The following is a 25,412-nucleotide window of genomic DNA, read 5'->3' on the forward strand; positions in this document are numbered from 1 at the left end:
TTACTACGAAATCAGCATTACTGGATTACGCCATGTATTTAGCGAGTCTAATTTTTTGAGAATTGGGACTGCCCAACAATTTTGCGGTTAATTAAATTCACGATTGTGAAAAGTAGTACTGGACAGAGTGATGTGGTATGCATGCGTGTCACATTCGTGTCGGGATCAGAGTTCATATTTTAAAGCGTTATTAAAGTCACTAAAAGCTCTTGACTCGCAAAATTTTGCGAAAATAATAACCACGCAACGTATTCGGCATATGCAGTGTTTAGATGATAAATAGACTTCAGAAGAAAAAAAATGTTCGCTTGTAAACTTACGCATGATGTGAGATATAATGGTTTACTGCAGTAAAGGATCTGTCTACCATACATTGTAGTTGGCATCTTTCATTTATTGTGGTTCATACACATTTTATTTTTCACTTTTGTCTTGCAGACCATGATTCAAGAATGTGTAGAGATCCAGGACTACAAGAAATACCCAGGTCCTTTGATAAAGTAAGTAATTTAGTATCATGTATTATTTTCATGATCTGGTTGATTTACACAATATCAAACTTACTTGTGAATATGTTTTCAATGAAACATCCAGATCTTGTTTGTCTCCCCCCCCCCCCCCCCTCCGTAGCAAGTTACAGATTAGACCATTAATTAATTTTTCCTTGTGATGTGTCTGTTTTGATTGCGTTCAACCCTTTTTCCATTGCAGGGGCGAAACTCACAAGAATGATGTCCTGCATTTCGCTGCTGCCCAAGCCACAGAGTGCAGGAAGAGTACGACAATGACAGACAGGGAGTCAGCCGCCCTCCTCTGGGACTTACTCGTCCTCTTGTGTAGACAAAATGGGGTGAGGAACAACCCAAGTGCATTCTTGCAATATCTCCTCACTGATACCAAAGTACTGTCAAAGCTGATATTGAGGATGTTCATCAAGATGAGATTGTATGTGAAACAAGTGTAAAGTAAAGTCAAACCTGCCTTAGCGGCCACAGACCCAAATGGAGCTGCAGCTGAGTCGATAATTGAGCTTGTTTTTCTGCATTGCGAATGATTAAAATGATAGCCACTTTTGCATTCTTCCACCATTTAGGCATAGTAATGCACTCATAAAAATCTTGCTTGTCTGTCGTATGCACGCTTGTGTGCAATGATGTGATCAGTTACTGTACGTCATTTTTCAATGCATACTTATAAACAAACATGTACATGTATGTGATACCAACAAAATTTGGGAGAATCCGTCCATAGTGGCCAACCTGTCTTTAAAGGCTGCTCTTTGCATCTCCCGTAGGTGGCCACTTTAAACAGGTTTGACTTCACTGTAAAAGTGGATATTTTCACGCAACTAATTTTTCGTGCTCGGCTTGGTAAGAAGAGTTTTGCATGTTTTTAATTCCGTGGAATCCAGACATCAACTACTGGAACATATGGCAAGCATAAGTATTCGCATGCTTTTATTTTCGCGCTGGTTTCAGATTGCGCGACATGCATGAAAATTTCAACACTGCGAAAATTTCCGCTTTTACAGTATATGATACACAGATGCTGGCATAGTTACTATGAATGCATCAATTACATGATGTCTTCACTATCTCTCTCCTTCTCCCATGTGTCAGACTGTGGTGGAGACAGACATCTCAGACCTACTCCTCAAGGACCACCCGATGACGACGAGGGTTGCCATGGAGACGGACGTATCCCAGGGAGAGGAAGAAGAGGCGGAAACAACAGATGATGTCACGGACCAGAGCGCCCTGCTGTCATTGCAGCTGACCAAACCCAAAGAAGGACCAGACCCAAGCAAGCAGACCCATCGGTTCCGCGAACTGTTACTGTTTGGAAGAAAGAAGGTCAGTTGGAAAATTTAAGTTTATTTGGACCTAGTCTATCTGGACCCAAGTCTGTGATATTTGTCCCTTTCATGCACATTTGTACAAACTGTATGAACTATGATTACGCAGACTTCAAACATAGGGCTATATTTCGATTGTAGAATCTCAGATTTTATTATTGGCTTATATCTGAATTATTGTAGATGTTGTTTCAAGTACCGAGTATTGTATGAGTGTTAACCTGAATTATTAATTTTCAGCTTCCGTATTGTATGAAACTTAGATGAATCAAGTTATGTTAAAGTCCCAGTATTGTGTGAAATGATGCAGTGGGAAGCGGGCCCAACTTGGATATGTTCAGAAATCCAAGTAACGTATTGTGTACAGTTTAAAGTGCAGCCAAAAAACTTGACTGGAGTTGAACATTACCAGTGAGTATATGCTTCAGTGCACATATTTGCTGATGTGCAGTTCTATTCTAGCACACCTCCCATTCATTGTTTTGTGTTGTTTTTGTTATTGTTTTGTGCACCGCCAGGAAGCCTTGGAGTGGGCGATGAAGGGAGGACTGTGGGGCCACGCCCTTCTTCTGGCCAGCAAGATGGACAACAGGACACATGCCAGCGTCATGACGAGGTATGCTGCCCTTAAGGAATGTTCTCCATTGTCTTAACCCCTTACATCCAAGATGTCGTACAGTGCTATGTATTTGAATCTTGGCATGTCAGCTTTTCATATGCAGTAGGTCAACCAAGGGCAATTTTATGATTGAGATGAAGGATAACTTGAGTGTTGGGCGTACGAGAAGACACCTTGGTTTGACAGAGTGTGAGAAACTATTTCATCCATGCTCAAAACAACTCTCATCAGCATTTTTTGAGAGATAGTCATTATTTCAAAGAAATTTTGTTGAGCGTATTAAATCAAACCATGGACATTTACTCACACTTAATCATTTGCAGAATTATCTTCTCAACATGCAGCTGAGAAGCATATCAGCATTACCCCAAATTATTGCACCAGAAACTTTTTTATCACACTCAGCATTATCACATTGTGTTTTTATTAATAATTTCTCTGTCTTTACAATACACAAACTTTATTCTTATGTTATAACATTATCTGAACTAATCTGTCTGTCTAATGTAATTTGTAGTCATTAGAGCATGCTCTGTGGAAATATTGGCCTGAAACTTTTTCATCATGAATTGACTGTCACCATAACCTTCTATGCCTAATTACATATTCTTTTGACATGTCTAAAACAGGTTTGCCAACAGCCTGCCCATGAATGACCCCCTGCAGACCCTGTACCAGCTCATGTCGGACAGACAGCCTGCAGCTGTCACGGTGAGTTAACTTGACTGTCAGCCTGTTGAAGGGGGGACAGTTTGAAATATTCATGCAAAGTCTTGAATGCATGTGTATATTGAGCACTTTTAGGAGTTCAAGTGTGTATCATGTAGCACTTTCCACATTTGTACATTTTGCGGACTAAGAGTAGGGGGAGTTTCTGTTAAAACACCTGACTTTTTGTTCATTTTTTGTATCTTTTCATGAAACCAGTGATACAGATTATTCCAAGATTAAACAGGATACTTGTAATGTGTGATAAGTCAAATGTGTGATATGTGTTATATATATCTTACAGAAACAGGCACTGAAAGAATTTCATTCTCTTAGCCAACCAAACACCTCTTTGTCTGCATTCAGCATCTGTAATAGCTCTCCTCCAAATCAAACCAGTCATTCAAGAATGCAGGTAAAAACAAAATTCTTTTTACTTTTTCTTTTTCTTTTTCTGGGCAGAGCTGCAGTGATGAGAAGTGGGGTGACTGGCGCCCTCACTTGGCCATGGTGATGTCCAACCTGACCAGCAGTGCAGACGTAGGATACAAGAGTGTGTTGACGCTGGGAGACTCATTGGGTGAGTTACTTGATGGAATTACACACTCTAACAATAACTTGTATGTGTCCAGTCGAAGTGAATTGGATTGACTATGATTGCTTTCACGTGGCCACTAAGTCAGTTAACAAGCAAAGGACCAACTACTGGTAGACGGAGTTACACTCTCTAATACTTGTGTGTGTCCAGATGAACTGAATTGAATTGAAATATGATTCCTTTTCTGTGGCCACTAAGTCAGCTGGCAAACGAGGGATCATTTGCTGTAAGTCCCTTTCGAAAGACTAGACCATGAGGATAAAATTTCTTGCCTAGGGGCCCAACAGCTTCTGCCAGGAGACAATTGAATGCCCATAAGTATTTTCATCATTGATTAATAATTGTCCTATCATGGTGGAATTGGATGGAGTGAGTGGAAAGGAAGCCAGAGCAATCTCTTTGATTTACTTTACAATAAAGTTGTAACATTGTAGTGTTTGAAATCTTGTTACGGGTGTGCTGCTGTAGTGTTTTGCAAGTTTCTTGTAGGTTAAATGCCTGTCTCATCCTCCAATAATTGTACCATTGTCATCTTGTAATCAATTTCATATTTACTGTGCCACAATTTTCAGTCAAATTATGTCTTTGATTCACATTTTAGAGCAATATGTGAACACGATGTACCTTCTTCCGACTAATCAACTTCTTTTGTGTCATTTTTGTCAATTTTTCCTCGATATGGTGTAGCATCAAGAGGCTTGCTGCATGCATCACAGTTCTGCTATCTCATGGCTCAGATTGGCTTTGGCATCTACAGCAAGAAGACCACCAAGATCGTCCTCCTCGGCTCCAGTCACAAGTGAGGCAAACTGCTTTGTTCTGTCGTATTTTGATTCTGACAGGCTTGCCTCAGTGGCACGTAATGTAAATCCCAGATCCTATTTCATTAATTTTCTCTCCTGAGCACTGGTGTGTTCACATAATGCAAATTGCTCATGTAAAAGGTGTCCTTGTCATGCGATCCAGTCATTGATCATGTGATCCAAAAGAGTATATCAAGTGCTGCTGTTCCTCTTGTTCTCCCCAAAAGGCATTGTATACACTGATTCAGTGTGCTTAAAATGTTCCATGTGGTCTTTAAGATTTTAGTGGAGCAAGATTTATTGTTGTTTGGCATGATTATGTATTCTTTTCTTTTGTATGTCACCTTTTTAAGTATCGGGTGCCCATTGAATCTAAAGCTCAGATCTAAATGAAACCTCTCACTGTTGATATCAAACTAAATTTGGCAAACTTTAGTTAGGCCAAAAAATCTACCATGATCCAATGTCAGTTAGTTTGGTGATGTTTCAATGTTTGCAGTAAATGTGACTATTGTAGCATGGATTCTAATTAAAACAGACTACTTACTTACCAGTTAAACTGAGCTTTTTGGACAAGAAAAATTACTTTTTATAACAAGACTTTGTTGTATCCGTGTTCATTATAACTGATCAGCATTCTATATAAGAAGCTGATGATGATCTCATAGTATATTGTGTGCTGTGTAATTTCTGTGTGTATACATTATTGCTGTGTAGGTGTTGCATGAGATTCATAAGAAAAACATGAACCTGTGTTATGTATAAGATGACCATATGTCCATGTTTGAATTCATTTTCGTTTCTTTCCTTTGCCGTTGTCTTCAGCTTGCCATTCAGCAAGTTTGCCACCAACCCCGCCATCCAGCTGACAGAGATCTACGAGTACGCCCAGATGCTGGCAAACAAGCATTTCCTCATTCCCAACTTCCAACCGTACAAGTTCATCTACGCCTGCCGCCTGGCAGACCTGGGCTTCACGTCGCAGGTGAGGTCAAAGTTCATCCGGGTCGGAATTCACCCTGACGCAGGGCATTCACTCAGCAGTCGCACTTGAATAACGATTGCTTACTTTCAGCTCATCGTTGGTTCATTATCATTTTGTCTTTCATGAGGCAGTTCTCACTATCATTCAGTGGCTCTTGTCTAAGACGTTGAGGGATGTGTCATGTTAGACTGTAAATAACTGATTTGTATTGCGTCTGTAGGTTGGAGTGAATATAGCTTTTGAAAAATGTGCGATGGCTCTAATATCTGGCTTGGCTTGTAAGTAATCAAATGAAATTGAATCAAGTGAAGTTTTCTCATGTGTAACAATATATCCATGGGACACCTATAGTCCCAGAACAGAAGCAAAACGAGCAAAACAAGGCAATAACAAAGCATAAATGAAGGGTTGCTCAGTACCCTTTACACCTTGATGGAATGACTTTTGGAACTTTTTCTCTTTGATTTCTTGATGTGACGATTTCATATTACCAATATTACTTTGAAATGAAGACATAAAGAAAAATGATAGTAGATGTGTCCCCTTCAAGCAGAAATATTGGAATATGATCTTTAGTGAGACATTGTTCATCTATTTGTGTGTGTGTGTGTGTGTGCTTATGATTGTTTGACTTGACGTACAGTGCCTCATATCACTCTATTACATTGTATTGTGGTAATGTCCTATTTTCATATTTCAGGCTCTGAGATATTGTGAGACTATTGCCAACACGATCCAGTGCTCAGCCAACTATTATAACAGCACCCTAGTCAGTCAGCTGTGTGAGGTGAGTGAATGAGGATTCACACTTTCAGCAGAAATCATGTGCTCTGTGATGTTTATGAGGTATGTTCACATGTTCAGTAGGAATCGTATGCTATCATGAAATTTTCATGTTGCGAATATTTCTGGTTATACAGTTATTTTTGTTTCAGCCTTGCCTCCCCATAATGACAAGCAAATGAAGGCCAATATCCTTTAGACACAGATGATAAAAGGATGTAATGCACCTTACACATAGCTTCTGTTATTTATTTTTATATTGTGTGTCCTGCCATTACATATTAACTGTTCTTTACCAGGACTCCACTATGTCCTTCTTTGTATATCTCTACCTCTTGCAGCTTTCACACAGGTTAAAACATCATGATCCAGAGTACCACGACTTGAGGGAAATAACAGAGCCGCATTGGATCAAACCTCTGGAGAACATCTTGGTGCAGATCAATGTGAGTGAAGAGCTCAGCTCAAAGTTTGTAAATCTTGAAGAAGGAGGTTTTTTTCTTATTCATGATGACCGTGTGTACAAATGTTACCATCATCATTGGATACAAACTAACAAAAATGTTACTTTTTTTACCATAAACTTTAATTTTCTTTTGATATTATAAAGTGATACATGATTGTTGATTGGCTCTGCCTTCTTTGTCCCTTCAAAGGAGGGGCAACTCAAGCCACCATCCTCATCAGGCACCCCCATGCCGTGGGTGGAATCGTCCTCCAACCTGAGCACCATGGGTGGGGAGAGCACGGATGGCACGGTCCAAGCGATGTCTGAAGGGGTGATGGGCTTCCCCTATGACGGGCAGGGTGCATTCCAGCAGGACCAATCTCAGCAGGATCAGGGCGGGGTTGCCAAGGGCTACGAGCAGTATTATGACCAGCAACAAGGTCAGTCTCACCAGAATACAACAGAATGATGATAAGGATGTTATTTGTGTTTGCGAGAGCAATGATGATGATGATGATGACGATGGTGGTGATACTGATGATGGGTTTGATGATGATGATGATGATGGTGATGATGGTGATGATGGTGATGATGATGATGGTGATGATGATCATGTTGATGATGATGATAATGGTGGTGTTGGTACCTGTCTAACAGCTATTTGTTTTGAGATATTGATGCTTATTTTTTTTATCGTACTGTGTATTAGAATTATGTGCTGTGAATTGTTGCAGTCGTCTGGAGCAAGATCTTATGTGATATGTAGAAGTTAAAATCCTTCCAATCAAAGCCAGCACAGTGCTTGTCTGTAGGTTAATCCCAAAGTTTTATCTGATGATACCACATTATTTGTATCTTTGTGTTGGTCTCTGCACATTTTCAGTTCAAAATCAGTACCAAGACCAGGGCCAGCAGGACCCGAGCCAACAGCAGCAGGTGCCCTTCTATGACATTGGGCAGCAACAACTGCAACAAGATGCGCAACAACACCTGCAGCCACCCCTACAAGCAGATGGCACCCACAACTCACAGGGGCAACAGCACCAGTACCCCACCAGCCAGTATGGGGCGTACCAGCCGTACAACCCCACATCAATGAGGTTAGTAGAATTGTCCTTTACTGTGATAGCAGAATTGTCAAGTACCAGATGAACTTTTCTGTGTTGGTGTTTATTATTTGATATTATGATGTACCGATATCACAGTAATTGCTTTCCTGTTTTCTTTTACTTCTGAGTCTAAAAACAAAGAAAGCATTATTGTTATCAGATATTTTGAATATTATTTGTGCAAATGCTATTACATTAAAACTGTATTGATAAGTCAATTTTTTTGTGACAGAGCAATAGAACATGGTCGAGAATACATAAAATGCATATACTCTGATTTCAATTGGAAAGTTGTTCATGTTGCATATGCACATGTATACCGTTTGGTGTTCAAGCTTATTCTCAGGCTTCTGTCCTAACCGTTTTATAATTCAAAAGTTGCGGTAGTTGTCAAGAACAAGCAAGGAGCGACTCTCTTTCATTGTACCTCTGTTGGTTTCTGTCTGTAGCCAAAACTTTGCAGCCAACCAGGATCTGGGAGCCTCTGTTGGGAGCAACTTCAGTGAGTACAGCACCACCACAAACACAGAGACTGACACGGACACCACAGAGTTTGAACAGAGCGGAGCGTCACAGTTTGACTTCCACAGAGTGGTAAGCAGTCACAGAGCAAAATTTTATCATAAATTTTCATATTTTGTGTCTCTCTTATTTTTGTTAGGGGAGGGTTTTGCCATCATTGAGTTTTCAAGAACTTAGCTGTCTCCTTTTATTGATTGCTGTGCTGTAAATACTTACTTTGTAAACCCAGTGATCATAATATTGTCTGTTGCTGTGACAACTATTCAAGGGCCATGGTTTTGTGAGCAAGAGATTATGATGATGATATTAATTATTTGGGTAAAGGTCATGTGACTGAGTTCACCTTGCACACTCGCACACATATACAGTCTTAGAGAAGAAAGTGTTCTTAGCAACCAACTTTGAATGGTAAGAAAGTACCACAGACAGTCTTTTACACTCCCTTTCTCATCTGTAACTTGCAGTCCCACATGCAGGGGCGTGGTCGGACCAACACCATGGACTCCATGGGGGGCCCTCCATCTCCCCAGAAGACCCTGACCCCGCCCGACTCGCCGGACACAGTGATCCGGAGCCGGGCCAGGACCATGTCTGGAGGGTCCACGGCGTCCACTCAGAGCACCACGCACCTCCGGCAGCCGAAACAACCGGAGCAGAAGGAAACCAAACCAGCAGCACAGACAGCAAAGCCAAAGGTGTGATGTGTGAATGTGTCTTTTTTGAGAAATAGAAATTGAAATTCCACTCTGTGATCAAATTAACATTGCTGAATGGGAAAAAAAGCAAGCAAATGGAACATGGAAAGTTTCAGTGAAATACAATTTCAAAAGAGAAAGTTTTAGTATTATGGATTCCTGTTAATCCGCTTTACTGTTATCACAACTGCTCTGTGATTGTAGTATGTGATCATGTATGTACCAGAGACAAAGTTAAACTTTTTGTTTTAGTTTATTCATGCATATGTATCAAATGAGAGAAAATTCAGGTGCAAAAAAAAAAGTCCCCTTTGGTATGCCATACTAATAAGTTTTGTTTGTTGTTTTTTTTTTTTCATATATTTTATGAGATTCTCAAGTAGACAACTATCAGACTGTTTTGAATGCCTTGAAATGTAATTTCTGTTGTTTTTACTGACAGCAAAGCAATGTCCCTGCCTTGTTGGATAGAAGTGCATGTAAATTGATCCCACCCTGTTACGTTTTACAGAAAACTTATCAATTATCTCAGCAGATCCCCTATAAGTTTCATGAGACTAAACCTTTTGAAATATTGACTTCTTTATGTGCTGAATCTGCATAGCTGGTGGTATGGGAATTGTTTTATAGTGTCTGTTTGATTCTTGTGGATGGTTCTTTGAGTAGTCCAGGCTAATTTCTGTTCACTGGTTGCTTCTACAGTCAACAGGTGGTGGGTGGTTTAGATGGTTCAACAAGAAGATTGGTGGTTCCAACATCCACTTACCGGATGACACCAAGAAAACAGTGAGTTGCTGCCACAAATTCAAGCTTGCTTGTATGTTGCCAATACACTGCTTAATTTTACCTAGCAGTCATTTTCACACACCCAAGACTCAGATGAAATAAGTGTTCCTTTCAGAATATGTGTCATGAAACTCTGATGCATATATAACAGGTGCCACACTTGTGGTAATGAATTTTATCATTAGTTACTGTAAAAGTGGGGATTTTCACGGTGTTGAAATTTTTGCGCATTTCGCGCAACCAGAAACTAGCACGTAAATAAAAGCACGCAAATATTTTTGTTTGCCATATGTTCCTGTGCGTGATGTCTCGATTCTGTGAAATTAAAAACATGCAAAACTCTTCTTACCGGGCCAAGCGCAAAAAGGTAGTCGCACGAAAATATCCACTTTTACAGTAGTTGAATCTTATTCGTACTTATTCGTACTTATTCTTTAGAAAAAAAGGCTACTTTTAGCTCAGATATCATGTTGTCTGAGAGTAAATATTTGGGTATTTTAACTCATTTTTCAGTATTTTTTATCTATAATTCCATGTAATTTAAATGAAATGTGTGAACAAAATCAAACATTTATTCAAAACTTTCTTTTTTTATTTACAGTTCAACAAATCATGGTAAAAAGTAGCTTAAAATATTGTGCATAATTCTAACGCTAAATTATCATGGTTAGGTAATGTTATATATTGTCAGGCAAAGCGGCCAAATTACTTTGCGGACTCTATTATCTAATACAGCCATTCATTGTTTATTTTTTTCTATGTGTTTTTATTTTGTTTGCTTGTTTCTGCCACCATAGATTCAATGGGATCCAGTGAAAAAGAAGTGGGTAGACACCAATGCCACGGAGGAAGAGGACAGTGGGCCTCCTCCACCCCCTCCTTCGGACAAAGAGATCGAAGGCTCCGCCCCTCCTGGGCCCCCCTCATCAGCAGGGGGTGCACCTCCTCCGGGCGGGGTCACCAGCTCCAGTGGTCCACGGCCAGCAGCAGGTGCCCCACCCACAGGGCCCAACAAATTCTCAAGGAAATTTGGTATGACTTTTAATGTAACCCAGTGCTGTGAAAAGATGTGTCGTACGTTTGTTATGATAAAATATTTCATGTGCGATTGACTTGTTGGTTGGAATAGATGAATTACACGAAGTGGCTGCTGAAATGACTTGTGTACCTTAACTTTAAAAGATATCTTGTGGTATTTCCCTTGATTCATATGCACTATGATTTCATGTTTTTTGTGTGTTCATTCTTCAGGCTCATAGTTTGCAAGGAATGATGGTTTATTTTTCTATTGACATGTGAATGCGGATTGTGTGCAGTGAATATGATAATAATAATTTTAGGGTATCTATTCATTTTTGTATGATGATGAAACAACATCACTTGCCAACAGAGTTTTGATAGAATTTGGTGGTTCTGCACAAAAACTATTTTGAAAGTTGCTATAACCTGACTGATGAATCTCCATTACGAATCTTGTCCATTTTGTAGGACCTGGTAATTATGTGGACGTGCTAAACAAGGGCAAAGGTCAGTCATCGCTGTCCAAGGCGGGTGGAGCCAGCAGTCTCTTCCAGACGTTCCCGAATCCAGCCAGCAGCGCCCCCGTCAACTTCTTCATCCCAGATGCATGTGAGAATCCCGCATTTCCTAGTCCTACTTGTTTGTTTGTGTGTTATTTTGTGCATGTGCATGTTTGGGTTTTCTGAGAAACTTAATTATTAAAGAGTTACTACCTCTATCCTGTTTCAGTACACAGTGTATCACTGTGGATGCCCAGTAATATTTTTCTAGCTGCCCGTAACATGCAGGATGTATTGTCGTATTTTGTTCATATTTGCATATGTAGGGAAAGTGATGAATGTTTCATTTTTCTATCAGTCAGTACTTCAAACTATGATTTTTTTGTTTTTGTTTTATGAATGATATGGTACTAAATGGAATGTAAAGGTATCAGATATCTTGGAAAATATCTCTTATAAGGCAACTTGTTCAGAAAAAAAAAAATGCAAACAGAAAATGGTAAGCATATTAGTCCACTTGAATGGGATATACTGAGAATGTTGTTTAGATAGATTAAAAAATAAAAAACAAAACAGTTTTGCAAATGATAGGGCTAGTTGTTGTAGACTTGACTTCTTGACTTGAGAAGAGTAATCCTGGAAAACTTTGTCAATGCAGCAATGGGAGACAACACTCAATCAGTCAATCAGGACGACCAGGCTCCTCAAGTTGGCAACCCAGGGTCACGATCCCACAGCCCAAGCAACCAACAGCAGGGAGCGGAAAATGTGAGTCACCTCCCTCTGTTATCCCTTTGAAAGTATAGAAAACCGCATCATACAGGGTGGAGGGTTGTATGCATATCTTTCCAAGCTTTTCGCATCAGCATGGTTCCAGATACCATCGCCAAATTCGATTGGCAACGACAGCAACAAATTAGCACACGGTGCCATGGCCATACAGATGTTGTGCATGTTGACCATATAGATTTTGTGCTTTTGAACATTTCTCATGCACCGGGTGCAAAGGATTTATCCATTTTTAGCTGTCATCTGTCCTTTTGAAAACCAAAATGAAATATTGTGTGACTGAAGACCTCTTCCACCAAAATTAGCTTTGTCCCATTTCTTGGATTTAATATTTCAGTATTTGAACCAAGTTAGGATTTCTAGACTTCTGTTGCTTTGTTTTTCTTGAGAGTCAAATGAAATGATATTACATTTGCAGACTTCCTAACCATTTTGAATTTGGAGGAAAGAATCTGAATTTAGACCATTTCTGGCTCATGTTTCAAAAGGAGTTTCCTATTTATTTTTTTTTAATAATTTTACTTCGCACTCCTATGGGAACTGCATTTCCTTCCTACCTTTGAGCCAAATCATCCCTATTTTCCAGTCAGAGAGGTTTTGAGGTCTGCATTAGAGTTCTTTAAATCTTGTCATACGCTGGATGTAGAGATCTATCTTATGATGTGAGATTCAAAAGGCACTATCTCAGGGCAGGAGTCTATGGAATTAGTGCCCTTCTACCATTTGTACTCATCCAATGATATTACAAGGGGAGTTCGTAATGCAGCCTGTACATTTCATCACACTGGCATCAAATTTTTACCCAGAGACCATGTCATATGTCACTGAGTGGCATAGATATTAGCTTATTGTCCCTGAAGTTAGCGTTCTTTACCCTCTTTTTGTTGTTCTAGTCTTGATGGGCTTGATTCAGTTGTATTAATTGCTGGGGGCAAGAAACTCCCATCTTAAAGAGAATGAATCCATCGGCGTGGAATTGCAAATGTTGATACGACATCACAAAGACAATGAGGGATACAAATGTTTGTAATTTGATTTGCATGTAAAAGAAAAAGTACGAGGGTTGCTACTGTGAATAGTTCATGTTGATTATTTTTGTCTCATACTGGCTTTGTTCAGATGAGGCTGCGGTCGGTTGTTTGTGTTATATTCATTTTTTGGTTGTTGGTGTTTTTTTTTTGTTCAGTATCCCCTGTGTTGCAATTATCCAAATCCCTGTGGTCGTCATTGGCTGTGATTGGCTATCGTTATCATAATCATGGCTGATTGGAATGAAATCCCAAAATATGTGCATGCCACATGCATGTGTGAGTGGCTGAGCAGTGTGTGCACTCAAAGTTAGTCCCTTGGAGCCTTATATCGAGGACTTGTGCATTGCATCAGTTAGGTCTTTCTACTAGAAAGGAGAATTAACCAAACAAATGTTGAAATTAAGTGTAACAATTAAGAACCAGTTCATGATGTTAGAGTATGTTTATTTGACAGCCATTTGACAGTCATATTATGTCTCTGTGCTTATGGAGAGGGATCATTCGGAAGGTTTACAGGCTGATTGAAGAAAAACCTTTATTAATTGTTCTTTATTTGTGTGTGTCTGTGTGTCTGTGTCTGTGTATTATTTGTATGCAGTAACATTGAATTCTAAACTTTTGAATTTTAACACACTTTTCTGTAGATGTAAAAAAAACGTGAAAGCTTTTTGTTTAGTGTCTTTATGACACATGTTAATCTTACAGAACAACATAATCAGTGTGTGTCCTAAGTGTAATTTGTTGAAAACTGTAACATTACAGCACAATTTTAACAATTAATGTCCAAAATTTGATTCATATAAAAATATAATCCTGTCTTGATATTCAAGTTATTCATAAATATTGGTCAAATCTCTCTGCACACTTTGTCCTGTGTCTGTGCTGTTCTTAATGAGATTAAACTGAAGGCATTATAAATCATATACTGGCACCAATATCCTCATGTTACTCTGGGTTTCTTTGGGATTTTTGGTTCATTTTTTTTTAATATATATAGTTTGTTTTGATCAATGGCTTTGGAGGTTGAGGTGTGCTAGAAATTCTGAAGTATTGCTGCAGTAGACAGAACTGTGGTATCATGAGTCTCAAATTTGAAAAGCAGTATGATAATATTTAAAGTAGTTCGCTTGTCAGACCTGTCAATCAAAGTGAAAAACATGTATTGTGCACTAGGTAGTAGAATAAAACTCTATCATGGTCAACTGAAGGTATACATGTATTTGAGTTACAAGTAAGTCAAAATGACTTGGGCACTTGTGTGTGATTTGTGTGATGTGTGAATCTTTCTGTTATTAAAAGGGGTTTGTGGCTCTGTAATCATTCCATGTAGTGCTGAACTTTGGATGCTCTGGCTGGAGGTACCAGGACAGTTCTTCCGCTTTTTTAGATGCCTTTTAGGTTTGAAATCATCCGACAGCTCCGACTGTTGTGCGATTTGCTATGTATGCCGTGATTGGGCCATCAGTAGCTGATCGTCTGAGTTTTGTCTATTTGTATCATAATTTGCATCACGATTGAAATTGTTGTGTGATCTTGGTGATCATATCAGATTTTGAGGTCGGTCGTGGCTGTCACGTTGATTGTAGAAAAGTGTTGGATGGTTCAAAAAGTGTCTACGATCAATGCGATGGCCACAACTGACCTCAAGATTTGATTTTATCTAATAATGTCATCACGATTGCTCCACAATTCAGACCACGATTTCAATTGTGGTGGAAATTGTGATACAAGCAAACAAAACTCACACGATCAGCTTCCAATGGTCCAATCGTGGCGTGCGTAGCGGATCACATGACATTGGAAATGAGCTATCGGATGGAGCTCATGTTTGATGGTTATCCCCAAGAGTAAACCCCGCCCATCACGGCTGCTTTTCCTCCTCCTGTACAGCTCTCTCGCTCAAGCTCGATGAGTGATCTCTCGTGTGAGGTCAGCCAGCACATGGCGCACCAGGTACACCCTCGCTCATTTGATCTCACCCCTTGGGGGGCCTCGGGAGCCCCTTGTGGGCGTTCCTCTCCCCCCTGCGCCATGCCATGCCATACCACCATGCTACAGCCTGCCCCACTCACCTCCTTTTCCCCCCAGTGCTTGTCCCGCAAATCTCGCTCATTCTTCACTTGCCCATTCACTGACCACTCATTTTCACTCAATGTGGCGTGTAAGCAGTGCTCTCTCATATATGTACCTCATTAGGCCGTTTTTGCTTTTTTCTTGTGCAATGATTGTATACACCATGATGCATTGTTTAAAACAAAAAAGAAATGTGATTATTATCAGTATATTTTATAATTTTTTTTATAATTCCTACTCAACTTGCCAGCAAATTTGCTTTGATTGAGATGTCAGCTTTACAGCATCTCAATTAAACACACAGCAAATGATGCATTTCTGCGTCAAGGCTTGAGCACTTGAAAAAAAGCAACAATGCTGACCAGTTTGTTTTCCATATTAATGATTTGCAATAAACATACAATATTTACACTTACAGTGTTTAGTTTACTTGCAGGAAATTGATTCACGAAAATCTCACGGTAATAATGGTGTAAAGCCCTTCCTCTGTCTACTAGTATCAAGATACACTTTAACCCACTGGTGTTTGGTACTCTGCATTCCTGTGTTAACTGCTTTGTTACCGCTAAAACCACTCATGGTCTGTTGTGTAACAGCTTCATAAAGAAGTTTGGTGTTGACACTTTGTCCTAGACTTCCTTACTTTGGTGTGGCAAAAGCTGGTATTAGCAGGGTGGCAACCTTCACCTCAGCTCTGTGGTATTGTGCTGCTCTTTCTCCGCAAGAGGACTTTGCAAGCATCTTCCCACCGGAAATTAGAGGAACAAATAATCCAGAAAACAATTTAAATGCTTACCCAGCCACTAATTTGATTTCTGCCTTACCTCTTTTTACTTATTATGTGTTAGCTACCGTGTATATTCATTAGCAAACATGGACATTAACAATTCACGTCAAACATCATATGTGACTAACAAGTGCGCTGTCCTACCAAGGCATCATTATTTTATTCATGAGACATCTATTAACACAATTCATTTCATGCCGGTGACTGTGAACATATGTACTTGGTTGATATGTTGTATCATGTGGAAGATGTGTCTAACAGTTCTCTGTATTTCATGGTAGCAGATTTATTTTCTGTTTTTATTACTTTTTTGTGGTTGTTCTTTTTTCCCCACAGGGCTCAATTTCCATTGACAAATTATTTGGTAGCATGCTGTGTCAGTTGTAGACTATTCTCTTTCCATTCATGGGACTGGGAATACATTTAGAAGTTAAGGTTTTCATGATTGCAGGAGTGTTATTAAATGTGATAACCAGTTCCATCAGCTGGATTGGGAGAGTATTCTTCTTTTTTTTTTTCACTGAGCGGCCTTGAGATGGCAAAACAATGTATGTCAAAACATACATGAAAATTGACTTAGTCACATATTTCATCTTATTTTAGTATAATCTAACTCTTGACCAAATCTTGAAATAAGAACCCATTCCGTTACTGAGATATGACGCTCCCTCCCATTGGAGATTGTTCAAATTTAGTTGGCAAAACAAGGTATCTACATACCGTGATACATTGTTTTGCCATCTCCATGTTTATGCAGAAGTAGACTGCACGCCGTGCGCGGCTGCAGGAGCGTGCAAATATTGACATTGTAATACATTATACGCGCACCAGTGCCATATCACTGGCAATACTGTGGTTGTGTTGAGACGGCAATACAATGTATGTTTTGATTAAATGCAAATTATTCTAAAAATAACGGGTCTAGTGAGATCAATTTGCATGCACTGTATTACTGATAGTGTTGGTTCTTCTAGGGCAAGATATGAAGTGTTGAACGAAAACAGACAAAGAGCTGGAGGTTTGTGAAACTTCAAACCTCATTTACTGGAAATGAGGTTGGACGTAGATACATTGTTTTGCCATCTCAAGACCCTGAGAGAGTAATCATTGTGGGCGAAGCATGATGGATGGTCCAAAATTGAAATGATTTTATTTGAAGCAAGATTGAAAACAAGTCAATTTGCACATTTTATGCAAGCTCTAAATTGCCAAATGCACAATGTTTTAATAATTTCACTTAGAACCAAGCATATTACCCCAGTCGGACTGTATGGTTTCTCAGAACATTCACAGAGAGAGAAAAAATCAAAGGATATTTTCATTGTCTTATGTTCTATTAGATCATCAGAGCTTGCAGTTTGGTCTGAAATGCACATAATGCTTTCATGCCTATGCATCGTCTAAATCTGGTTGAAGTGTGAGATTGTGCTGCATAAGTCTGCAAGTGCTTCAAATCCACATGCCTACTTGGCTGTGACAACTGATATTCACTAAGCCAAGTAATGTAAATACAAATGAATTAATAAATTGTTTATAATTCATACAGTCAATCTTGCCTAAGTCGGCCCTGTGCAAGTAAAAAATAACAATAATATGTTGGCTAAGTTGAAGAAAACTTCTTCCCTGAATGATGATGATGATGATGATGAAACAGCATTTGTATGGCGCCATTTATCTGTAGAAACATTCATTCAGCTCCCAAAAAGTGTCACACATCATTCACAAAGGTGCTGGAAACGATAAGTCTTCAATGATTATGATCATGTCTTACTTCTGTAGTGTAAGTCAGAATTCACAAAAGTTAAAGGGTGTGTATAGTTCTGGTCGAGGTGAGGATTTAGCATTTAACATTTTGCGAGATATTCAGAAACCACTCTATGAGATGTCAAAGAGCATCCAATTCTAAGGGATATCAAAAGTTTATTTGATGAAAATCGGTTTTGGAATGGCTGAGATATCCAAAAACAAGGTGAAACAAAGAGATCCTAATAAAAAGCGTGGCCTGTCACCTTTATTATCACTTTTTTGGATATCTCAGCCATTTGAAAACCAATTTTCATCAAATAAACGTTGGTTCCTTCTTAAAATTACATGCTCTTTCATATTTCATAAGAGGTTTCTCATTATCTCACTTAGGAATGTTCAAAACATGAATTCCCACCTCCACCAGTACTGTACAGTCCCTTTAAAGGGTTTTTCTGTTCCCTTTGGTTTTGTTGTTGTTGTTGTTGTTGTTTTTTTTTTGGGGGGGGGGGTTGGGGTTTGTTTGTTTTTTTGTCAGTGAGGTTGACTGTGTATATGTATTTGAATATAGGACACTTCCTCAAATGTTCATTTGGGCAAGTAGTGATGGTGGATTCAGTATTTTGGACAATCAAAGGTTAAAGAAATGCACTGCGATTGGCTGGAAATTCTAAGATTAAAAGATTGTATTTGCACATTCCATAAAGCAAGCAATTTTATGATTGTACTCACATATTGTTTGCACTGCCACTGATCAGGCTTTTACATGTGACATCTGCACAGCTTCTTTGTGTCGTGAATAATAGTTTGCATTTGTGAATAATATATGTGTAAGTTGTCAGTTAACGTAGTAGTGAGCAAACCAACAACAAAAGCAGCCCATAATTTACTTGGCTTCTTGGTTTAATTCCTGTTTATTATGTTTCAAACTGCTTCTGTATACATGTGCTAGAAAGCAAAGAACACTTTAATAATGTGATATGGTGGTCTACTTGTATGCAAAAGCCAATGCAAAGCACCCAATGTAAAACTGCACAAAACAAAGTTTTCTGCTGATGCACAAGCAACTGCCACGCCCTTGCTCTATTGCAGTGTTGATTTATGTGAATTTCCTCTTGGCAGCTTTCAGTGTTGGTTGAACAAACAAGCAAGCAAAACACAAGACAGCATTCTCTGGAGTAGGGCATAACATGTATTCATTCTCCTGTATGAAGCAAAGCATTAAGACTAATAAGGAGTTTTATTTGGATATCTCTTTCCTTTTAGATCTAGAAGTACTGTTTCTGTTTGTATGATTAGGCTTCGTGCCATGCGTTGTATGCTCTGTTCCACACATGTGATGATGGGGGAAGGGGAGGAATTGCACCTCGATGTTCTTTCATTGTATCATGTGTTTCAGTCATATGTATGTTTGTTTCTTGTTCACCGTAATAGCAGTTTGTTGTAATGCAGACAAAATGAAGTCAACCAAAGAGCATTCTTTCATTCTGCTAAGGTACTGTACGAGCTGAAATTTTCGCGGTGGTTTTATTTTCGCAAATTTCGCGAATCGCCTTCGAACCGCGAAAATAACAACGCGCGATTTACTAAGTTCAGTTAGACCCTCGTAACCGCGAAATTAACAACACGCGAAAATGTCCTCCAAGTAGCAATTCGCGAAAATATCTGTACGCGAAAATTTCAGCTTGTACAGTATACCGCTCACAGGAACACAGATCAAACACTGCGGTTCGCCATTTTACCATAGAAAACTTCGAGTCTCTTTAATCCACTGTCAACTTTTTTATTTGTGTGGTTTTCGTTTTGTTTTGTTTTGTTTTGTTTTGTTTTGTTTTGTTTTGTTTTGTTTTTTTTTGTGCCTGCCAAGCAGCACTTTTCTCTTGTGAAGACTTGCATGAGAAGATTTCATCCTCCACTACTTGATTAAGTGAGAGATAATACAGTGTGAGATATTAAGTTCCACCAGGCCCACGTATCATATAGAGTTTCATTTGATGTAATAGATCCATGTGTATTCCTCCAACTGTCTGTGGTGTGGAACAAATCTAAATTATATTGCAGCTCCTTATGGAACAGGCGCCAGAGTTACATATGCATTCATCTTGGTTTGGTAGCCTGATGCCATATTGAGGGTCAGCTGTTAAATTTTTCTTGCTAGATTTACAAATCAACAGAAATAATGTATTCTTTTACAGGATGACTTAAATACAAGATTATGGTGTTGTATTAAAAAAGTATGTTTTGCTTTGTTTTATCTGCCCTGCACAAAATGTCTTCTATGTCTTTAGCAGTTGAAGAAAATGTCTTTGTATCATTGAAATCTGCCTCGTTATATCATGCCAGAAATGTGTAACTCACTTTTTTTTTATGCACTAAATATCATTTTAATATCACTAATGACAGGCAGCTGCTTCGCATTATTCTGAACTAATGTCTTTGGGAAAAAAAAAAAAATTATTTGAGCATGCTGTACCTGTACATGGATACGTAACTGTTAAAAGCTAACATTTACGCAACATGTAATTTACAATCACCTACTAATATGTATTAAGTTACATGTGTAACATGTAACAGCTAACATTTACGCAACATGTAATTTACAATCACCTACTAATATGTATTAAGTTACATGTGTATCTTCAAGATGTATTTGGTACATGAGATATGTCATTATCAAACTTGATCTTGATGTTAGCAAATTTTGTGTAGCCTTTTTCTCTTTGATATGTCGCTTTTCCTTATTCTGTCTTTATTTCTATTGATGCCACCGTGGATAATTCTTGTTGCTTACTGATTAGATGTGTGCGTGTAATGCATGCTGGATGATTTAGCGATATGTCTTTATACATTCGTCTTTTGTGTGTTGGCTTAGTGTTGTGATATGCCATATTCAACAAATATATGGTATAATTCTTGAGGGTGTCACTGAGTCTGCACAAATTTTCCTTGTAACCCAACAGGCTTCATCCCAACCTCCCTCAACCTGGGAACAGCAGGACGCCAGCTTGGGACAGAACCAGCCACCCCAGCAGCCGCCACCAGCCCAGCAGCAGCAGCAGCAGCAGCCACCGCCACCAGCAGCAGCCCAGCCCTCTGGGGTCCCGATGATGTACAACCCCCAGCAGTTCGCCCAGCCGGCAGGGTACGGCCAGGGGGGCGGGTCCGGCCCCGTCCGGAGGAGCTACGGGGCACCGCGCCAGTACCCCAACCAGAGGTGATGCTCTCCCGACTTGACGGGGGGAGAGGGCTGAACTGTGGTGACAGTTCGGTGGGAAATTTTTGGGTGTTTGGTTCGATGAGGTGCTGGAAAACACAAATGGATCGGATGTCAGAAACGCGGCGTCATAATGAGGATTATACTGATGACAAGTGCTAATTATCAGTAATTGATTCGCATGGAATGAAGTCATGGATTTTTAACCATCATGGGTGCCATAATGCCCTTCTCATCGATGAGCCAAGATGGTGATAATTTGTGATCGGAAAGACAATTATACGAAACTGATATTATCATCGAGAGTGTGCTGACACTCCTTACTATGTTTATATCACACCTATTGTCCCAGTGTGAATAAGAATTTCACATAATGTGCAAAGAAATCTTCTCCTTTGCAGAAATTAGGTTTCAGTTATATCAGATAGCAAGGAGACAGGTCCCCTTTTGTGACTGACATCATTATAGCAGTATTCCTGTGAAATAGATGAACTTGCAGCAATTGCCAAACATTGATAATCCTAACTTGTCTGTACAGAGAGTTTTCCAAGAAAGGGCAGTGTTCCCTTGTATACTGCAGTGTGATGATTTTCAGTGACAGTCACATTAAGATGTCAGTCATGTGCATTTTCTCTGTAGAATTCCATGTACCGTCATGTCAGATTCCGTCATTTTGGGTTTGGTAGAGCTGTAAGTGCAGACATAATGTATGTGTGGAAATATGGTGCCAGGGAAATTCTAATCGCACCATATTGATTTCTAGCGTTACCTTTTGAGTCCAAGAGCTACTTCTGGACCATTTGTGAAATGTCAAGATGTAATGAAGATTCATGAATATTCATGAATAAGAGTGGGGTTCTAAATCTACTCTGTTGCTACGACAACCATCGGCAATTTTTTCTTTTCTTTTCTTTTCTGCTTTGATTGCGTAGGAAGCAGAGAAACGAAAAGAAATAAAGAAATCATCCCGTAGGATGCATGGTTGGTTTGACAGCATTGCCGATCTGGAGAGCGGTTTCATTTTAACATTTAGTACTGTCATTTGTTGAAACATTCATGTGCAATTTTATAGGCTGTAGATATTCATGTATGAACAAAAGGAGATAGAAAAAAAGGAGAAAGAATTTTGATCAGATATATGAGTGTAGTATTTTCAGTTGTTTTAAGTACTTAGACTTGCAATTTTTCCAGTGCTCAGGCCATGTATTTTGCCTTGTATCAATTCATATCCACTGTGAATCTCATAAGCACTTGTTGCTAGTTTGCTTTGATTATCCTTGTGTTATTCTTTGACACACAACACCTGTTGTAACATTCTCACTGTACTACTTAGCTTGTATTTATCCTTGTGTAACAATGATTATGATACATTTTGACACCTGTTGTATTGTTTTGTTACAACAATGTGATACTTTGCAACACATGTTTTTGTTGGATTGTCTGTCTTTGTAGTAACACACCTTGTATAAATATAGAGTATCAAAGTGGTAATATCACAGTCTTCTATAGCTTGGTGTGAAACCAGGTGCAAACATGGTTTAGCAACAGTAGTGTGCAGATATTCAGGCCAGGTCTGGTGAGGTTGTTCAGTACCAGTTTCCATGGTGATGAATGGCTATGATGTCACACTTTCGTACTCTATTTGTCCTAATGTAACACACATGAAGCATTCCAGTTATGATCTTTATGAAGTCATCATCTGAAGAACAAGCCAGTCTATACTCAAAATGCTATGTTCTGATTCTTAGTCGTTCTCATAAACGGGGATACATATTTTTTTCATCACCCTCACCAACCTGCCATGACTTTGAAATGAAAATATTCTTGAAAGCAGAAATAGGTGGTACACAAAATGTTCAGTGTATGATATTCTAGAGTTTAGGCAATTGAAGAAATTACCTGTGCCCCTGTTTCTCAATGATTAAATTACGTGCCATCAGAGGCAGTACATATATAGAAGAGACTTGTGTAGTGTTTACCTTGTATGCCCATCACAAATATTTTATTTGTTTCTTTTCTTTCAATTTGAAGTTTTCCTGTGTGATAAGTTCAGATTAAATCAGGATTGAGAGTGCTGTTTTAGTTACCTGATCCCAGGAGGCAATTCTTAATGTAGCACTTGCTTAAAAATTTTCATTTGTGTATAAGTATGTGCTTCAATAGAGTACATGATAACCATGCAGTGTTAGAAATTAAGTCAGCATCAAATAGTGGAAGTCACAGCAAAGGCTGTGTTTTTTTTTCAAATGATTACTTTCTCATTTTTATTCTTCCAGCTGGTGACTCGAAAAATCAAATATCAAGGTAGACATTGAAGTTTAATTAATGTACATTTATTTCTGCAGGTTCCCCTTTCATTTTATTTTCTTTTTCTCTTTCCCTCAATCTCTCGCTCTTCTGTCTCTTTAATCTTTCTCTCTGTCTCTTGCTAAAGTTTATATATTACAGAGCTTGACGCTAACGTCTTTTTCTGGTGGCCTGTTTGGGCAACTAAAATCTGTGAATATGAAATTTTGGTGGCCCAAAAAATGAATGAAGTGGCCCAAATAAAAGGAAATATGAGAATTCATCTTTCATTTTGGGGCCAGCAAAAGATGGCCTTTTGAGAAATTTGCTGGCCCTACATCAATTTTTTAGTAGCCCCAGGCCAACACTAGTGTTTAGCCTTATATATGAGCTTATGACATCAGAGGTGCTAGTTGAATGTGAGGTTGCTGGAATGACTGTGTCATCCTAGGGTAGGAATGGTGGTACAGGGATTAATTTGGTTGGGTTGTTGTTTGTTTGTTTTTTTTCATGTACATTTTTTTCATGTACAATTCTTGTGATTGTGAGAAAAACATTGAATTTTTTGTGGGTGTGTGTCTCCATGTCATGCCAAGTAAAGAGCTTTGACATGGCAGTCTCTATGAAATGTAGGGCAGAATGCCGATATAGATTTTTACCCAAAGAGAAGATGAGATTGCATGTATGTTCTGTACATGTGTGATTAACGCCTGGGGGAGGAGACTTCTTCTGGCTTAACTTATCTGAAACTCTGATTTATTATTTTTTCTTTTCTTGAGTCATTTTGATATCATGAGAGATTATTGTACATAGAAAATGCACAATGATTATTACATCATCCGATTGTGATAATTATGGTTTTAAGATGCTCGCTAATATGTCATCAAAAATATGTTTATGTAGCAAAACATACAATCACTCTCTCTATCTCTTTGTTGTTTTTGTTTTCACCTTTACTTTCATTATACATTTAAATACCAATGAAAAAGATGTAGGGAGGGCATATTCTTATATTGCTCTGTGCAACAATGATGTACTACACAGATATAGCTCATGTCATTGTTGCTCTGTATGTCATTCGCGAGAAAATTAAAAAAGAATTGATTTTAAGAAGGAATAGCTATGATATGATATGTATGTATGTACAAACTAGTGGAAAATTATATGGCCTTGTCTGTCTATAGGCACAATCTATTAATTGCCATTCTATCATATTTCAAGAAAGGCAAATAAAATGAGATATGAAATAACTTAAATTCTGATTGACGTAATGTTCTTGATGTTCATTCTGTTGCGCCTTCAATGATCTCCGGGGTTACTGTATACGCCAAATATTTTGTGAGGTTTTAATTTTCGCGAATTTCGCGAGTCAGCTGCTATTCGCGAAATTAAAAACGTGAAAATATTGACTCTGATACCGATATGAATGTGACGTACACATATACATTTCTCTATTCAGTGCAGGACTCCATGATGGCGAATTTAACCACTCATGAAATTGTCAGGAAGTCCCGATTCGCGAAAATTTAGACTCGCGAAATATATGGCGTATACAGTATTTGCTGAATTTCATCAGGATCTGTACAATCATGTCTGTTTCACAGTTTAATGCTTCTGAATACACATATTGTACAGACAAACTGCAAACTTCATTTATTATACAAGTAGAATTTGATGCACATCAGAGATGTGATGGTAATATATTATAAAGACAAAACAGTGTGTGTGTGTGTGTGTGTGTGTGTGTGTGTGTGTGTGTATGTGTGTGTGTGTGTGTGTGTGAGAGAGGAAGAGAAAGGGGATAAAGTACTACTGTAGAAGTGGAATCTTTCAAGAAACTAGCATGAAAATAAAATCATGCAATTTTTTGCTTGTTATATGTAACTCTATTTTTTGTTTGAATACAAAATTCATCTTGCCCAACTAAGTGCAAAAAATTGTCCACAAAAATTAACTTTTACAATATATTTGACTCAAATTGGCAACCTAGCTTAGTCATGAACTGTCTGGAAAAAGACACAAGGTACATGATAAAAAAATTGATTTCCACTAAACTGC

General features: G+C 38.7%; 1 protein-coding gene across 1 annotated transcript in view; it reads left to right on the top strand.

Moving 5' to 3' along the window:
• LOC140240434 (uncharacterized) overlaps positions 1 to 21,369 on the top strand; it is a 35,221-nt gene extending 13,852 nt beyond the window's left edge. Inside the window, exons 9-28 of the mRNA XM_072320201.1 lie at positions 439 to 500; positions 712 to 850; positions 1,620 to 1,853; positions 2,374 to 2,471; positions 3,104 to 3,185; positions 3,645 to 3,762; positions 4,468 to 4,579; positions 5,409 to 5,568; positions 6,269 to 6,355; positions 6,693 to 6,797; positions 7,008 to 7,239; positions 7,683 to 7,899; positions 8,358 to 8,502; positions 8,895 to 9,125; positions 9,828 to 9,911; positions 10,709 to 10,943; positions 11,400 to 11,540; positions 12,090 to 12,199; positions 15,142 to 15,204; positions 20,815 to 21,369. Coding sequence (XP_072176302.1) covers positions 439 to 500; positions 712 to 850; positions 1,620 to 1,853; positions 2,374 to 2,471; positions 3,104 to 3,185; positions 3,645 to 3,762; positions 4,468 to 4,579; positions 5,409 to 5,568; positions 6,269 to 6,355; positions 6,693 to 6,797; positions 7,008 to 7,239; positions 7,683 to 7,899; positions 8,358 to 8,502; positions 8,895 to 9,125; positions 9,828 to 9,911; positions 10,709 to 10,943; positions 11,400 to 11,540; positions 12,090 to 12,199; positions 15,142 to 15,204; positions 20,815 to 21,072 — 2,913 coding nt within the window. The 3' untranslated portion in view covers positions 21,073 to 21,369. The remainder of the gene's footprint in view (positions 1 to 438; positions 501 to 711; positions 851 to 1,619; positions 1,854 to 2,373; positions 2,472 to 3,103; positions 3,186 to 3,644; positions 3,763 to 4,467; positions 4,580 to 5,408; positions 5,569 to 6,268; positions 6,356 to 6,692; positions 6,798 to 7,007; positions 7,240 to 7,682; positions 7,900 to 8,357; positions 8,503 to 8,894; positions 9,126 to 9,827; positions 9,912 to 10,708; positions 10,944 to 11,399; positions 11,541 to 12,089; positions 12,200 to 15,141; positions 15,205 to 20,814) is intronic.
• Positions 21,370 to 25,412: the final 4,043 nt, after the last annotated feature.

The sequence above is a fragment of the Diadema setosum genome, chromosome 17 (assembly GCF_964275005.1).
Source record: "Diadema setosum chromosome 17, eeDiaSeto1, whole genome shotgun sequence".
NCBI classification, from domain to species: Eukaryota; Metazoa; Echinodermata; class Echinoidea; order Diadematoida; family Diadematidae; genus Diadema; species Diadema setosum.